Source organism: Pectinophora gossypiella, chromosome 13, assembly GCF_024362695.1.
Source record: "Pectinophora gossypiella chromosome 13, ilPecGoss1.1, whole genome shotgun sequence".
Classification (NCBI taxonomy): Eukaryota; Metazoa; Arthropoda; class Insecta; order Lepidoptera; family Gelechiidae; genus Pectinophora; species Pectinophora gossypiella.
In genome coordinates this window covers 9067708-9086624 of record NC_065416.1, presented here as the reverse complement: position 1 = coordinate 9086624, position 18917 = coordinate 9067708, and the positions used below count along the sequence as shown (strand labels likewise).

Sequence of the window (18917 nt, the reverse complement as noted above, 5' to 3'; positions counted from 1 at the left end):
ATAAATTGGAAATTTTTGTGTTTCGTTTAAAATTACGTCGTCGTAGAAAAAGTATTGTATGCAACGTTGTATAACTAGGTCAAAAAATGCTCGTGGCGTCTCTTATTGCGATGTTCGCCAAGGCTCACATCGCAACTCACGCCACTCGCATTTTTTGACCCTTCTTATACAACTGTTGCATAAAATACTATTACGTTTCAGTTCCTAACGCATTCCTCATTTCATGGGTCGCAGTTCTTTATGACTACTTAAACTTAGTTTTTTAAAGGTTATGGCCTGGAATCAAGTCTATTGGGCCATGAAACTTAGTCGGTTGTATTATAATGTTGCTATAATAGTCTCTGAGAGCATATTACATCGACACAAGGTGGCCTACTAATATCGATAAGCACACAAAATAACACCGCGCCGCAGATACGCAGCGCCAAACGTTGAAAAATCCGATTCTTGTTACGTCATCGATCACATAAATATTTTGTTTGTTCAAAAGACTTAATCGATACAAGTAATCATATCGCCTTTTACAAAGAAGAGACATTTAAATAAAAAAAAAACAGGGATGTGACGTGAATTTAAAATTATCCATGCAAATGGATCTTGCATTATTAACGAAACGAAGGTAATTTCAAGCTAACAATATGAATTATTGAGGCAGTACCGGAGATTTGTCATTTTGAAGTTTTAATAGAAGGATTAAATTCTGGAACGAGGAACGTTTACGTAATTTGGTTTTAAAAATGAATACCTTGACCTTATTGGGGGGTCATGAGGCGCCGATTTTGACTGAAGTGATACCATATTCAGCGCGAAAAGTAAGTGATTCACATTTTCAATGATACTGTGATTTGTCTACCTGCTGATTGTACAGTCACGAGTACTAATATGTATACACTTTGAAACCATGTCACATTAACTTTTTTGACAAATTACACCGTAAGCCTTAGTAAATGTCACATATGATAGTGCGACAGGGTTCTAAAGTGGATATATGATATTGCTCATGACTGTACGAAAATGGAATAACGGTGGCAGAATTAATATTCTAATTTGACATCGTTTCATTTTAATTGTATTCGATTAAATGATGTAGCATTTATAGCAACGTATTACGCGGTTCCAAGGTCTCATTAATGTATGAATGAATAGGTACATAATCAGCTATTTACAGTTCCTACCTAGGCTTTTTTACTTAATTGTTAGATTTGTGACATCAAATAACTTACCTTTTTCCATATTGTAAGCCACAACATCTAGTAAGTAGTTCTATATCTCATTATTTATACGCCAAGGGATATATGAGTACACATTATAGCTTATCTTCTCCCTTCTTCTAATCCTTTTATCTCCTAATGGGATGTAGGGCTCGAATAACAGATTTCCACCACACATGCATATATTTATTTATTTATTTGTTGCATGTGACATGGTGGCTTACAGTTCTTATAAGTAAATAATGTACAAGCATGTGACACCCTGTAAGGGCACCGCAAAAGTATTCCAACAATAACTTAAAACTAAAAAAATATAAACTATTTTTTATATAAAGTAAACTTACTTTAGAATTTAGAAATTATATAATATACTACCTACTTATACTATTATTATTTTTAAGTAATTATCAGTAACTAAGCTTTTTTTTATATATTTAGATAACAATAAAATTATATTATTTATTTAACTTATTACAATCATTAAATAGCTCTTCTACCACCATACATACCACACACACCATACACCATACATACATTGTACCACCATAGAAGCAAAAAAGTTATTAATAAAATCTTTACTTTCCTTAGATTACGAATCAACAGAAGAGCTTTTAAAATAGAATAGTTATTTATATTTTTATGTTTTTCCTTTAAGTACATCTTTTTCTAAATATTTTTCTTATACTTACCCACTGTATTAATAAATAGTCTTATTAAAAAGGATGCCTAATTTAAGGATAAATTGTAATTCCTATTTAATTGGTTCCCCAAGATACAGGCTTAGCCTAGTTTGGGGACCCCTGTTTAATTAAGCAATGTTATTGTCTGTATTTTTGTAATTGCACTTGTTTTTATTGTTTAACTATATTTTGTCATTGTGTTGTTGTAAGTTTTGTGCAATAAAGATTATTATTATTATTATTCTATCTTATAAAAGGCTTTATTTAACAAATACTTTTTTAGTAGTTTTTCGAAACAGGAGAACTTCTCTTCCTTTATATAAACTTATGATAATGAATGATTAATGTTATTAACATTTCAGGAAGCCTCTGAATTAAAAAAACGCCAATTTAGGATCAAGACTGCCGGTGACACGGGTAAGTGATTTCTGTTTTTCAGTGAACTCACAAAAAGTAAATTAAATCGAAATAAATCTATTCCGGACTGGACTTGAACCTGCAGCGGTAGTCGAGTCGATTCCTAGTTTGGTCGCACCCCGGACACTTAATACAAACAACCTCGTTTTACACAGACACTACACATTGACATTATCGTACACGCGCACCTGTGTGTGACGTCTGACACCATACGATTCAAGTCTAAACTATGTTCGAGGGGGGGTGGGGAGAGGGGGGTGAGGTAAACCTAGCTCGGACGTTGGTGGGGAGCGGGGTGTTGTCGGTCTATACGTAGTATTTATTATTCCTTATTCTATGGTTTAGTTAGGACATTACGGGCTTATCACACGAGTGTCCGAAACCCGTTGGTCTCAGTTATACTACTTAGTAATATTAGTACGTAGCCGTTACATAAGCCATGTCATGGACCTTTGGCTGCTCAATAATAAACCTGGTGCATTGCCTAGGTAGGTCATCCACCTCACAACCCACACGATAGAAGAAGAGGATCAACAGTTATGCGTATGCGCGCCTGTTTATGTACACGATACCTATACCTATTCATTTAATTTGTTTTGACACTTAATTTTAGGTTATAAATGCTATGTAAATTATGCTAAAATATCTAGTTTATTAAATACTCACGAAGTAGGTACGTACCTACGTTTAGTTTGTAAGTGTACAACTGTGTTATGTTTTTTTTAATGATTCGGACGAATTCGACACTTTTATACTAGGTACCTACTACAAGCTACAATACATAGGTATATAAAATTAGGAAGTTTACTGTGTGATAGATAATATATGTATATAATTATATTACTTTTTACTTTACATTTTTACCGACTTCAAAAAAGAAGGAGGTTCTTAATTCGACTGTATATTTTTTTTAATAAGAATATTTTTTCTGTATAATTCTACTGACCTAACTAGGTAAAATGTAATTCCATACAAAACTGAAAATCCACAAAAGAGTGTACAGTCACGAGTACTAATAATATATGTATACACTTTGAAACCATGTCACATTAACTTTTTTGACAAATTAATCCTAAGTCTCATTAAATGTAAAATATGATTGTGCGACTGGGTTCTAAAGTGGGTAAGTACCTATGATGCGGAAGAATGCAGAGCGTTTTAACCTTTATATATATATCGTGGCCATATCATAGAATTGATCATTTCATGAAATGATCGATCATTTCATGAAATGGTCGTATTTCATGAAATAGAACAACATTCGTTGGCCACATCATGATGTGGTTTGGCCAGATCAATGAACACAAAACGTTTAACGATATGACCAACTAAATGCATGATTACTTCATGATATGGCCAAACGTTAGCGATCATATCGTAAAATAGTAACATTATCCACCGGTAGTGGCGCTGGTGTCGCTTTGTTTTTGTTTTGCATAATGGCGGCGGACAATAATTATTCTTGTGTGAACGCGAATAATACGAATAATAATAAGCAAATACAAGATAAAAGTGCAGTGAAGCAATGTTTTGACACTAAGGTGAAAAGAAAAACTCGTATTAACAGTAGACAGCAACTTTATTTTTATTTTTAGGTTATATGGCAAATAATGAAGGTCGAGTGACCACGCTACGTAAATCAATGGACTATTATTGGATTTCAAAATATGATATAATTAAAACTGCGAATGAAGAGATATTAATTTTAAAAAGAAAAATATAGACGATCCTACTGTCCGTAAAGTTTCTTTTTTTGACGTGACTTATTGTAGATTTGCCGCAGATGGCATTAACTACTTGAAACGGGATTCTATTAAAACGCATAAATGTTTTTGTCATAATTTAAATTATCATAATCCTTTTTTTTATAATTTTTACAAGGCATAACGGTAGGTTAGGGTGCGGCGGGGGTGGCCCTTGGGCCACCCCTACGCCGCCAGTATGTTTATCTTACACACGAAAAATATACTGAATGATGACCAATGGCATGAAATAGTGTCAAAAAATATGACGACGACTTCAAAGCGAGATGCAGTTACGGCGTATATGTCAACTACATCAACACTCCGTTAATCGAAAATGACTTTTTAATTTTTATTTGACTTTTAAACATTTTTGTACTTTGTACTAGAGTAATACATTATTTCCTACCTTATTTCGCGTTTTTATTACACCACTTATCATGGACACCCTACATTAATGATATGGCCAAACGTGGATGGAAATATCATTAAACGCTGACGTTTAAACGATATGGTCAGTTGAAGTTGGCCATTTCATGAAATACGACCATTTCATGAAATGGTCGATCATTTCATGAAATGGTCAATTCTATGATCTGGCCACGACATATACACACATACATAAACTCACGTCTATTTCCCACTGGGGTAAGCAGAGACTATAAATTCAATTTGCTGCGATCCCGACACACTTCTCTAGCTTCCTCCACATTCATCAATCGTTTAATACACGCAGGCCTATTTTTTTTTGACATGAGTTATTGTAGATTTGCCGCAGACGGCATTAACTACTTGGCCGGACAAATGGGGAAACACGCACGCCGGTTCAGAGTAGATCGTACTGAATCTTTTCTAAGGACATCTCCGTTTTGGTCAATGTAAGTCCTTCTAAGTTTAACCTTTATATACGTAATGTTTTAGTAAGTAAGTAAGTAATATTTCTTAGATTTTTCTGGAGTTTGCTAAAGGAGGTACCTATAAGGTGTAAGATCCAGATTCAGAAAGCCTAATTTTTAAATGTAAAAATAGATACACATCGATTATATTACCATAACACACATACAAAAGAATACTTTTTCAAAATTCCTATTACAATGTAAAATATAATGTAATTATAACAAATAGGTAATGTTTCTTTCCTAAATAAGCACTTACAAGAAATACCTATGTTGTTAACCTCGAAATTTCGCATCTATTATTTTTTATTCTATGTCTAAAGTGTCTGCAAGTTGTTTTATGTTTGCTTGTGGCTCTGTACACTCCAATGGGGATTACGCGCGTGAGTGAAAAATAATATATTCATTGTTAAGTAGGTATATTTTTAAAGTCGTACTTACGTTGTGCTATTTCCGTGAGTGAGGCGTAGAATATTTTTTCTAACTGTATTTGGTAATAAATTATTTTACGTTGTTTGGCCAGAGACGTCAGTTAAATTGCTTATTGGTCAAGGACGACTTCTATTTGGATAGGGCAGAGCCAATACGTCGCTAGGAGACAGATCTACGGTTATATTTGTATTTGTGTCTGAGATATAGGTACTCATATATTCTTTACTAACTCTACTTTGTGGAGGAAATAAACTTTTTACTTACTTACTACCTAGCGAAATTTTTTATTTTTTTTATTATATTTATTGTTGAAAACATTTTACATAATGATACAATTGAATCGCATTGCTAAACCTTGCAGGTTTGTCTCAATGCAATATTCCGCTAATTGTTACAGTTTGTACTTCAGAAGTATACTACTAATTAATTACACTATTCAACAAATAAAGTACACATGTCAAACGCCAAACGCATACATGGACGAAAGAACCGGTAGAATAGGTAATTCGCCACAAGTGACACGTTTAAATGTCGCGGGTCCATAATAGTCAAAACGTCCCCAACCACCAGCAGATTTCAAACATATCTCATTCGAAGCGTCTCAGCAAATTAATATTTTTGTTCTATGGTGACTTTCTCGAAATACGCGGGGTTTAGCCGGAATTCGGGTTTTTAACTACGGTTCTGGGTATCTCCTGGTACATCATTGTTTTAACCAACAGATTCCAAACACATCTCATTCGAAGCGTCTTAGCGAGTTAATATTTTTGTTCTATGGTGACCTTCTCGAAATACGCGGGGTTTAGCTAGAATTCGGATGTTTTAAACATCAACATACGTTTTAGGCAAATATCCGTATCTTTCTTTCGACCAACAGATTAAAATTTGAGACACGTTCTATTCGAAGCGTTTTAGTAAGTAGATATTTATTCTCAGGTCACCAAATGGTTCGTTATAAGACTTTGTGTCAAGAGTAGCTGCCCTTATCTTCTGATTACTTGCGTCTCCATTAATGGTACCGGGAGTGAGTATGACCTATATTGGATGATGCCATAGAAAATAATAATATTACTGCGTATAGAACGCCAACTCTGCGCTCTCCACTAGCGTCTGAGCTAGGTTTACCTCACTCCCCCTCGAATATAGTTCCCATACAGTTACGGTTATGGTCGTTTGCATTTTTTTTTTAAGTATACATACGTTGAAAGATGTATGCCCACATCGCGCTACGGTAGCCGTCTGACACTAGAGGTGTCTTAGGTTTTGTGATGGCAGCAAGTAAAGAGACCACGGAATTCCACTTACTATGATTCTGACACACCACTTTCGCTACTTCCACTTTCATTGCCTTGCCATGCATGCATAAAGAATAAAAAAAATAAGAATTCATCTTATCATAAAGAATAGAGAACTCTTAATCAATAATTATCCAATAGTTTTTTTTATTAAGATAATTTTTAAATATGTTATTTTTACAAAATAAAAATGCAATTTTTTATCTGTAATAATAAGACCCCAAACGCGGGCGGCCATGATTGAACTTCGTATGACGTCATATTTCACAAAATAAACAAAAACTATCTGTCACGTTTACTGTTTGACACTTTCTTTGTTAAATGTGACGTCACTTCGCAAAAAGTCACGTGACCAACCGTTTTCGCACGAAATTTGAAATGATTGAAAAAACCATGTTTTTTTATTATATAAAGAGAAAATAAATATTTTACGAGATATTAAAATAAGCGTTTTTAATTTTTAAAATACTTATCCGAAAACTGTCAAGTACTTAATTAATTACAACTAAAAAGTATTGATAACCGTTCATCTGCATGTCAACATATTGCGTGTGAGTCAGACAAAACGAAATGTAATAAGTAAGTACCAACATTATAAACAAAGAGGAAGGAACCAACTCTTCAAAGTGATTATACTTATTACCACATGTGTCTAAATCCATTAGGGTCGTAAGGTCCAGATGTTAAATTACTGTCTCTGGAAATCTGGCCCTTAGGATGTTAACTAAACAGTTCTACTTATATAAATTATATGACAAACGCCAAGATATCTACTTGCCTATTAACAAGAAAATTGTTGAGAACATAGAATCATAAAAAGCTGAACTGTTTGTCTGTTTTGAATCTAATGAGGGACATTCCAAGCTGCGTTCTCCAAAAAAACATATAAATCCAAAGTTGCCTTCGTTTAACCTTCTAATATCTATGGATTCTAATCTCATGGATATATGTATGTGTGTATATATACAACCAGGCACAGCACATCTTCCACCCACTATTATTCACTGACTGATCAAAATAAACGAAGCAATATAGGTAGCAACATAATTTTAAACATATCTGAACAAATTACTGTTATAGTGCCTCGGCCATTATATTCTATTTTAAATGGCTAATTATCACGTACAGCGCCATCTATTTTTTTTTTAATGTGGCCTGGAAAAGTCCTCATTATCTTTATATCCTGTTCTATGTACAATAAATGAAAAAATAAATCATCAGTAGGTAACAAACAATCATAATTAAAATAATTACCTAACGTGGTTCAAAGTACCAAATTAATTTCGCGAATTTAAGTAAACGATATCAACCGGACCAAACCGGACACAAAAAATATACACTTACAATTTAAAAAAAAAACCTGTATTAATAATGTCACAGAGCGAGTTTTTTTTTGTGGAGATCAGTAATTAAAATGAAGGGTATCTGGTCACAAGATAAAAAAAATGTGTCATTGTCTTGTCGTCTCTGCAGTAACCGTGGTTTCTATACTATACATTTTAATAGTCTAGCACCAGAATCATGAATAGTCATCATTAATGATTGATAAGAGAACAGGGCCGATTGTGGATACAAAGCCCTCATTTTGACACAGCTGTAGGTATTAGTTCTTTAGTTTTTTTTTTAAATTCCGCACTTATCTGACAATTTTGTAGAGAATTAAAGAAACAAACGTGGGGCAATGATACTTATTTTAAGTCCAGCCCTCGCGGCACGACAACCGCGTCGCTCGCGGCGCGACTTATATCGAGGGTTACGAATGCTAACTACGTGGATAAACGTGCCGCAAGGGCTGTACATAGATATTAATAGAATATATTATGTAGGTAGGAAACCTGTTATTTATATTGGTTTAATATGTAGGTATTGTATCATTATAGACTACAATTTAAATTCTCTATACATATACGTAACTATGTAGGGTGAGTGAGGGAATGATAAAAAAGTGGTCCTTATCACGTATATAATAAGTTTAAGTTTGCCACGACAGTGTGCCACGAGCAAAAAAAGTATCGATTGAGTGTTCATGAGCGGCGGGGAGTTCAGCAGTGCAATTCTGTAAGGTAATTTTTGAAACTCGCATCTGAATCCGCGGTGAGTTTTTGTTTTGGCATTCTGTAAGACATGTACTTAAGTTGAATGCACACTAGCGTCACAGTTGCGAGTACGGCAGCGAGTCGAACTAAAGTTGATGCGAGATTTTGACGTTTTTAGTATGAGATGACAGATGTATCCGCATTCTGTAAGGGTGATTCCCCGTTCACTTCGCTATTCACTTCACTTACGAACTCGATTTGATCTGTCAAATAAAAAGTTGATGTTTGTCGAGTGAAATCTATACGTTTATTAGTTATTTGCTAGTGATATCGTGTCTAATAAGACTCAATAAGTTTCAATTAAGGTAATTTAACAGATTAATGTTTAAAAAACTTTAGTGTAGTATTTTATCTGGTGCTAGTGTACATGTTTCTTCTGTTGAAAATCGCTCAAATGTTTTTATTAAAGTGTTTATTACAGGAAGCTCATACTTTGGACAATTTTGAGTTGCGTCGACAAGCCTATGAAATTCGTAGTTTGTCTCTATTGACCCGAGATGATAACTATGTCAGCGTATATAGTCTTTCGAAGCAATTAATCGACCAACTCGAGCTTGAGTTGCTCCCTATAATAAAAAAGTACCAAACGTCGAAGAAAAAGACTTACAACTCGTATTAAGGTGAGAAAATTACCTATCTATCTAATACCTACTACCTTATCGTTATTTTGTTAAAATAGATTGATAGCATACTATTCCACACATATTGTGTACCTTGTAATTTTTGGCTAGTGGCAGCTACTAAAACATTATATAAGAAAATGTTCGGACCTATTTGTCCCAAACATCTGCATCCTGCTGCATAAACAAAGTGGTTAAGGTACTCAACAATCCGAACATGTTGAAAAAAGTATATAAGGTTTCCCCAAAATATATAAGAAAGACAAATATTAAAGAGGAGATTTATATTTGAAGATTTTTGTGATAAAACATGCGATGAAACCCTAATACGAGTACCCACTTTCTTGTATTGAATTACAGGTTTCATGAAAAATTCATCATTGGCAGCATTGATGGCACTCTCGTAACTTAAAAAGACCGGCTGAGCATGAAGACTTCTTCTGTCGTAAGAATTATCATGCTAGGATGTGCAATTGAAAAAATATCATGTGCAATTGGTAAGTGAATTAGAATCTCTTGTCCCGCTTGATCAAACATCTTAGAGGTACTCAAATTATTATTTGATGATCATCTCCCTAATCATATTAAGTACCTATTTTTTAGATTACAGATGACAGTTTTATTTTTAATGAAGATGTAAGAGATCACTTAGAGGCTTTGACAAATGCTGGTGAAGAAATTGTTTTGTTCGGTAAGTTTTTCTTTAGTAAAGATATAATATATTTATAAAAGTGATAAAAATAATTATAAGTTGGCCCTTAACAAATCTATTAAAAAGTTTTTAGATTTATTTAATAGGATACAGAGTATCTAACTGAAATTCTTTTCTAGAACATTCATCAGCTATCTAAATGCAACATTTCTCGTGGTCTATTGTATAATTCTGTAAAAGCAGCAACAAACTTACGTTTCAGTTTTATTAGTAAGGAATTCCTTACTAACAATTGGTTTAAATATTTAGTAATAAAGTTGTATTCTTCATATATTTCAGGTGGTTCTGGATATGCTGAGCGGGCTAACCTTATGACACCTATAAATAATGCCCCGACAATACTCCTGAAACATATTATAACATGCTTGCGCAACTCCGTAGAACGCCAAATGGTTTGTTGAAGACGCTTCAGGTGTTTGTTAGTACACAGGGTCCTAGACTATCATCCTGATAAAGTTGCAATGCATGTTGTATTCTGCATAACGTGTTCAACCGGGCTGGAATGGAGGTAGTTAATTTGACTGAAGATGAAAACCTAGAGGAAGCTCAGGTGGCAGCCGAGACACAGAGAAGGCAACGTGCCAAATCATGATGATTTAAATGTTGGACGGTCGCAAAGGCCTCAAAGGACAAAGAAAAAAAAGTCAAAGATCTTGTGAATAGATTGTGGTGATCGCGTCGACGTTAACTCCACCTCAGTGTGAGATGTTAAACCTTAGGACTAAATATTTTAATTATCTATGTAGATCTAGTTATAGCACATACTAAGGAATAATAGGTAATTTAGAGGTATAGGTATTAGTGAGTGTGTTGTTATCATACAGAATTACCTACTTTGTGTAATGTTATACAATAAAATTGTATATAATAAGCTATTATTACTTTAGGGTCTGCTATTAACTTCAAAATTGTATTTTATGAATAAATAACGGTTTTTTTATTATTATTTATATTTAGTACATAAGAACATTGAAAAAAAAAAAGATTGTAATATAAGCAAAACCAGAAAAGAAACAACGAATAATAATAATATAACGTATAATAATCTACTTTAAAACTTGAAAATATAAAATTTCAATTTAAATACTTATTTATTTGACCCCAGTTCAACCTAATAGCTTCTGCTAGCGCATTTAATCCTTCCTCCACTGCCGCCACAGCGTTAGCGGCAATTCCGTCTCTCTCAATGCTGCGCTTCATCATGGTCGCCTTGACCGGTGCATTGGGCCGCTGAATTTCTAACTGCTGCTCTTCAACTCACTGAAATCTGTAAGAGTAATAGTAGTTTATTTCAGCACATAAATGTAGTCAAAATAACATTAGATCAAATAAACTGAAATACGTACTTCTGAATGTCCACTGCTTTGTATTAAAGAGGGAGGCTGGGGAACCAATTGTATTGGGTCTGATTGCTGAAAATAAAATCATGTACTTTATTATTATTATTTTAGTATAATAACGACGAACACACCTAATTTAATAAAACTCTGACTAAAAATAGCTGGATTCCCAGTGGGCATCTCCAGTACCAAACCCTGAACCCCTATACAAAGCCACTATCCGTTCCTCCAATGCAAGTTCAGCTACATCCTCCACCCCACCACCAGTCCTACGTCTAGCTGCAGCCTGTGCTGCTACTTTTTTAACGGCACGTTTTTACTCAGACAGATAATATATAAGTGTGTTTAGAATGCGTTAGTAGGTACATTGTTAATGAATAAATTGCAGAGAGATTGACAAACTCAATAAACAAGCTAGGTTGAAATTAATTTTTTTTTAACATTTGAAATGCTTCAAGAATAGTATTTCGGACAAGAAATATTAATATTAACATACTCACTTTGGTCCACTGCTTGTATGTTTTAATCGTCCCACCCATATTATTGAGCCGCTATGACAAAATTTGCTAGTGCTCCACTCTCTGGCATATTGAGTTTTTGAAAAACCCTTTGCCAAATCTGGGTTTCTTTCCAGGAAGTCAATCATTGCTTCTATTAGGGCAAAGGACAGATGGGATGAGCGCTCGCTTACACTGAAAAGATTTTTGTTTTTGATACAAAACAAAATAATTCCAGTCAGTAAGAGATTAATTTTAAGTAAAGGAATAAACTTACTTCATTATCCCGTTTCAAAATATGTCCACACGCAGCCAAAACACCACAATCTATGCACCAAACCACTTAAAAACATATAAATGCACTTGAAATTCCTCAACTTTGTTTTCAAACATTCGTACAAAACTTTTTTTTAGCTTTGAGTTATAAAAATGTAAGCATAGACTCAATGCTTATTCATCCAAAAGAATTAAGTTTATGATTAAAAGCATTATAATTTAACTTATTAAGGCTTGAGTAATTTAAATTCGAGTACAGAAACGTGAATAAAATCATCCAAATTATAGTTCTTTGGCAGAATTTCATTATTTTAGCTAAAAACAATAAATCGGTAATTACCGATTGGTATCTTCTCATTAAGCGCCAATCACTAGTAACTCGAAAGATATATCGAAGCTCACTTCACTTCGCAAGTGAGCTAGTGATGTTTACAGAATACCAAATCAAGGTCAGGTGAGATCGAATGCGAAGTGTAAGTGAGCGTCGAAGTGATAAGCGAGTTATTGTTCGAGATCTACAGAATCGACATACAGGACGGCCTCAAAAATAAGAATAGGCTTTAGGCAACTTTTTTCTTACCCCTCGTTTCCCTAACTCATCCTACCTAGATACTTATTTAAACATATGTAAACAAAAACAAAACAATCCTAAACTTCGACAGTGTATGGGCGTTGTAAGTGTTTTCGATTGTGCGCCATATCCACTTATATTTATTACTGTAGGTTTTGCTTCTTTCCTCCTATTTTAATTAACAACAAAAAACTTGACCTATTTATTTGATATTTATTCGTTTGTCCATTTGAACTTCTGTACTCGACTAAGTGCGAGCAAATAAAACATAATTATATATTTCTTTGACGTGACTTATTGTAGATTTGCCGCAGATGGCATTAACTACTTGACTGGGCAAATGGGGAGCGCTGAAGGCTCTCACCCGGTACAACGTTTAAGACAACAGGCCTGAGGGTGCCCAGTTGGGCGCGAACCTCGGCTCAGGGCGTCGTCTGATAGGAAAAATATTTGAAAGAATTAATCGACCCTAGTGGGTCGATAGCGATAAACGCTGAATGAGGGAAATCGTCGACCACGCGGGCGGGGCCGGTATCGGGGTCCTGAAGTGTTTGGTGTCGCGAGCCGATTGGCTGCCTCTATGGCTAGAGTAATCGGGTCGTCGGGATCGTATATTACGTCCTTCGGACGCCGATACTTTTCGGTACCGTAATCATATTTATGAATGCTCGAAGGATTGTATGCTTTTTTAAAAAGATGAACAAGAGCTGTTTTACTTACTTATCGCATTCCTCGTTCCCTTAGACTTAAACGTTGTACCGGGTGAGAGCCTTTAGTGCTTCCCATTTCTCCGGCCAAGTAGTTAATGCCTTTTGCGGCAAATCTACAATAAGACACGTCAAGAAGGTCCCCTTAGAGATCGGGTCGGATCTGGATTTTTTTCATACAACATACATAAGATCACGCCTATTTCCCATTGGGGTAGGCAGGAACCCCGGAATTCCATTTACTACAATCTTGACACACCACTTCGCTTCTTCCATCCTCATTAAAGACATCCTGCATGCTCATCTTTTTTAATACATATCAATATTCCGTTGTGTTCCGTTTATAGCCGTTTGTCCCGGCTATTAGCCGTAAAAACACCTCTACTAACGCGCAGTGGAGCAGCGTGGTGGAGTATGCTCCATACGCCATCCGGTTGATTGAGGGGAAGCCTGTGCCCAGCAGTGGGACGTATATAGGCTGTTTATGTTTCATGTTTTATCAATATTCCATATTTGTACAACAGATGCTCTGGAAGCAGTGAAGTTGGACCCAGCAGTTTTGGAGGCACGTGTGACTATAGACACAAGCAAGCAGCAAAAATGTGATCACACAGACGCACGCGCACCGATCGCCGCACCCAGAGGTAACTATTAAAATTCTCACGTCACGCCATTGACATCCTATAAACAAATAGACTCACATTCGCTAAGGAGTTTTTCTAAAAAAACACCCGAATCGTGTTGTAAATACGTATACATTAAGTTATGTAGATAGTATACGTTCGTTCCCTCAAATGAAGTGCAATACCGGTTGTTTAGTGTCAGTGTCATTACACCCCGTCGCTTGTGACAAGATGCGCCGCGGTTTCTTACAGATATTAGTTGCCTATTTGTTATACGAGGTCTATGCTTATTTTTGACTTATTGTAAATTTGCCGCAGATGGCATTAACTACTTGGCCGGACAAATTGGGAGCGCTGAAGGCTCTCACACGGTACAACGTTTAAGATAACAGGCCTGGGGGTGCCCAGTTGGGCGCGATCCTCGGCTCAGGGCGTCGTCTGAGAGGAAAAATATTTGAAAGAATTAATCGACTCTAGCGGGTCGATAGCGATAAGCGCTGATTGAGGGAAATCGTCGACCACGCCGGCGGCGGCGAGGTCTGTCGTCGATCGAGTTTGCGTAAAATAGGAACTCTCGCAAGTAAACAGCCGTAGAAACTGGCTGTTTCACCTGTGGCATTGAAGCGCCACTTATCAACGCGTGTAAATGACTATAGTAACATATTATACTATATTTATGCAATGTGTAAATGGGAGTACCTACGTAAATGTTTCACACGTTCATTGCTTTTTTATGACTCACTGTAGGCAATATTGTTTTGGACGCCGCATACTTGTACAGACCATTAATTGCGGTATCTACATGCTTAGGTAGGGTAAAATTCAAATTGGTAGTAATTACCTAGAGCTTACCTACTTCTCCGCTAGACTGAGAGCAAAAAATGCGTTCAACCCCAGACACCATACGAAAATCTCATTTCTACCAACGATTCCCATTGACATTTAGAAATTACCTTTGAACAGTTTTAAGATAGAAATACAAATACTCTTTATTTGCTTTTGAAAAGGGTACATTAATAGATGGATGGATAGTAATTAAACAGAAACTTTGTAAAGAAGGTTATTATATAATTACTAAATTGTATAATAATATTTAAGTAAGTAGTGTTTTTTAAATTCATTTAAGCCCTGTGCCGAGGTTTTTATTGCAGCTTCTTTTCCCCGGATATACAGGTAGTGAGAAGCTGCAGTAGTTTTAGGTGGATGAGACGTTCCTTATGTAAAACATGATGATTCGAAGTGTAACTAACTTAACTAATGAATAAAGATATTTTTAATTTGAATTTTAATTACCGTTTGCCGCCTAAGTTCCGACACGTGCGTATGTGTAAGTGAGATAGACTGTCTGGCAGTTCCCTCTTACTACTTAGCGACATATCAGGACTAAAGTAAGACTCAGAAGAGGTGAGGTTGGCGCCTGAAACAAATCGGTGCGGGGCAGAGACTAGACCTTCTATACGTAGTGTGTTTTATATTCTATGGTGTGGTTAACGACCTCCGTGGTCCAGTGGTTGAGCGTTGGGCTCACGATCCGGAGGTCCCGGGTTCGAATCCCGGTGGGGACATATCACAAAAATCACTTTGTGATACCTAGTTTGGTTAGGACATTACAGGCTGATCACCTGATTGTCCAAAAAGTAAGATGATCCGTGCTTCGGAAGGCACGATAAGCCGTTGGTCCCGGTCACTACTTACTGATGTATGTTACATGAGCCATGCCAGGGGTTTTTGGCGGTTCAATAATAACCCTGACACCAGGGTTGATGAGGTTGGTAATTCACCTCATAACCCACACGATATAAGATATTCTATGGTTGAACTGCGCAATAGGCTCATCCAGGCGGTTCATCATATCCATCTTAGGACTACATTATCAAGATCCAGTATCAAAAGTGACTTCAAGTTGTCTGCATTATCCTTCCCACCCCATCAGCTATCACGGGCGTGGATTCATTTGTATACTCATTCCCCTAGCATTATCTCGTTTATCACAGGGTCCGCTTACCTTACCTGAAGATTTGACAGGTCCAGTTTTTACAGAAGCGACTGCCTGTCTGACCTTCCAAGCCACGAAAGGAAAACCAGCCCAATACAAGTTAGGTCACATACCTCCGAAAATGCATTTCTCGGGAGTGTGGGTTTCCTCAGGATGTTTTCCTTCACTGATGAGCACGTGATAATAATTTATGATCAAAACACGAGTTCGGAAACAAATTTGACAATGATTGGTTTAGGCCTGTGCTGGATTCGAACCTGCGACCTCAAAGTGAGAGACAAGCGTTCTACAACTGGGCTACCACGGCTCTACAGGATTTATTAGTGTACTGTGAACCTATAAGTTTATATAAAATTGTGATACAGACATTGTATTGTGTTGCTATCTTCCGTTGTAGTGTATTTTTCAGAGACCATTTTGTAGTTTCTAATATTATTATATCATAGAGAATGTTCTCGAACCTACTACATAGCCTCTCGCTATACAATAGATTAATTTATGATAAAAAACACCAAACAAAACTAGTAGCGAGTTATTTTCGTCCAATTTATATCTCTGCCCATTAACACGGACTATAGGCTTGTTTGTGTTTGTTTGTATGGGTTTTCTATAAATAGAACGTCCAAAAAGGCGCGTCCATACTGAACGAGAAGCCTCGCGAGGTATTACACAGTGTAAAGAGATTGATTGATTGATAGATCAGTTCGAAAGTTCCGCACGTTAATTTAAATTTGTTTTTATTTTATGTTCTATTTGAACTTTTTTCACGTTCCAACCTCGGTCGGTACCCTTGGTTTACATCTACGCCCACATTCAACTCTCTACATTTTACTCCCTTTGCCCCTTTGTATACTTCTAGAAAGCTTGTTCCTTTTGTTCGAGACTTTTCTGTAAATCAGCATTATCTCGTTTTTCACGGGATCCGCTTACCTAATCTGAATTAGATTACACAGGTCCGGTTTTCTCAGAAGCGACTGCCTGTCTGGCTTAGATCTTCACGCAGTGGCAAAAAGGTGTGGAGCTTATTTAGCTTAGTTTATCAATGAAAAAAGAAAATTCAATCACCGATTATGTGGCTACACTTACGCCATCTATTGTCGCCGAAAATTATATTTAAAGTAAGACCCAGAGAAGGTAAGGTCGGCACCCGATACGAATTGGTGCGGGATGGAGAGTTAGTTGTAAATGTAGTATCTAATAATAAAATGAAATATTTATTTCGGATCTCTCTCTCTCTATTTAAGAGCTGCGCTCTTGTCGGTGGAGTAATCGCCATTCCTCTCTTCTTCCCGCCAAAACCTTCACCTCCCGATACGACACGACCTGCACCTTCTCTTTTTTATTTATTTCGGATATTTATCCATATTTTGTTAATAACAGAATATTATATCTGAGTTAGTAAAATTTATAATTTTCATTGGATGTCACATGCATGTACATCCAGTGAGTGAAATATGTCCATCCTTTGTGAGACCACCTTCAGGAGACTGTTGCTGCTGCCCCGCACTCGCTCCCACAGAGAAGCCACACGCTTGCGTAGAACAGCCTGTTAGTAATAGTGTAATTATTATTCTTTATTTTATGCCAGTGTTTAACACGTTTGACCAATTAAACGCGATTCAAAAGAGATTCAATAATAGGTGATTGTTCTTATCTTTTTCGTTGATAACCTGATCTCGCAGTTTGTAGTAGGTATCTATGTTGAAACTTAAATATCACAGTAGGATGTAATTTACCCTGTTTGGTCTTTGCCGCTGGTAAACATATAAAATTCATAGCAATTGGTTTCTGAGCTGCGATGTAAGGGATTTCATCAAAATAGGATATTATGTTTAAAAGGACATCCTTCGAAATAATAATTTCAAATAAGTTCCGGATCTTAAGTGAAATGAAATAATAATACAAAGACCAGCTCAATAAACCGGGTTTTATTTTGCCAGTCCATTTCGTATCACATAATAATATTTATAGAGGTCAGCCTAACAGTATCCTCTAAAAGTACAAGCAAAAAATACATTTCAATTGGACATACGATAAACGGATGTAAGTGTATCTATAATACTTATACTCAATAAAAAATACACATCCAGTAGATACACCTTATCGTATCTTTCTTTTTTGAAGTGTGTTAATAGTAATTGGATTTCTTTTAGTACTCCTAACAAACCGCTTAATAAAGCTTATCTAAGAAATGGCATTGATAAAACATTGTCAGTACATTAAATTTAAATATAGATTGCAAAGTTTGTAGGGTAAAACTAATTTCACGAGGCGGCAAGTTTGTTCAACTCGCTTTACACGCGATTTTATCGAAAGTGATACCACCAAACTAATCGATGAATCCTGAGTCCCCACATGATCATTTAAAGTAAAAATCACGAGTAAAATCCATTACCTGTAACATGACTTTTTCTTGACGTCATAATTATAAGATATATACCATATTTAACGTAGCATTTTATTGATAGCAGGACAGATGATATATAGCATCGGTTAGTAGAAAAGAGACAAGATATATAGGTAAGTATGTATACAGCTTATCAAGAAAGAGACGAGAGTGACATGATTAAATCAAAATCAAATCAAATCAAATGCAAGTATTCTATAACTATAGGTTACAAATAGCAAGCCTTATGCTAATAGTATGACATTCTCTATAGTAAAACTACTAGATTAGACACTAGACAGACTAGACTAGACTAGGTAGACTTCGGACTCAAGTGGGCCGAAGTAAGGATAATTTGTTCAGGTGGGGTTTCTCGGATGGCTCGGACTTAAAGTGCAAGTGCGGCACTGTTCCCCAAAC

General features: G+C 35.9%; 1 protein-coding gene and 2 long non-coding RNA genes across 5 annotated transcripts in view; 2 read left to right on the top strand and 1 right to left on the bottom strand.

Moving 5' to 3' along the window:
- The first annotated feature begins 370 nt into the window (after nucleotides 1–370).
- Nucleotides 371–18917, top strand: part of LOC126371932 (uncharacterized) — a 36551-nt gene continuing 18004 nt past the window's right edge. The window contains exons 1-3 of one of the 2 annotated variants that reach the window (XM_050017384.1): nucleotides 371–812; nucleotides 2254–2308; nucleotides 14017–14136. In XM_050017384.1, the coding sequence (XP_049873341.1) occupies nucleotides 738–812; nucleotides 2254–2308; nucleotides 14017–14136 (250 nt within the window). In that variant the 5' untranslated portion in view covers nucleotides 371–737. The remainder of the gene's footprint in view (nucleotides 813–2253; nucleotides 2309–14016; nucleotides 14137–18917) is intronic. The other variant, XM_050017385.1, reaches the window with a different exon arrangement.
- LOC126371933 (uncharacterized) lies at nucleotides 8819–11185 on the top strand. Of its 2 annotated transcripts, none has more exons than XR_007567100.1 (5): nucleotides 8819–9074; nucleotides 9191–9389; nucleotides 9750–9886; nucleotides 9993–10080; nucleotides 10381–11185. It is a non-coding gene; the product is annotated as an uncharacterized LOC126371933 (long non-coding RNA). The 2 variants fall into 2 exon arrangements; XR_007567101.1 differs by having other exon boundaries at nucleotides 9060–9074; nucleotides 9179–9389.
- On the bottom strand, nucleotides 11229–12372 carry LOC126371934 (uncharacterized). The gene is made up of 4 exons (XR_007567102.1): nucleotides 12216–12372; nucleotides 11942–12133; nucleotides 11448–11513; nucleotides 11229–11368 (listed from the first exon to the last, which is right to left on the bottom strand). It is a non-coding gene; the product is annotated as an uncharacterized LOC126371934 (long non-coding RNA).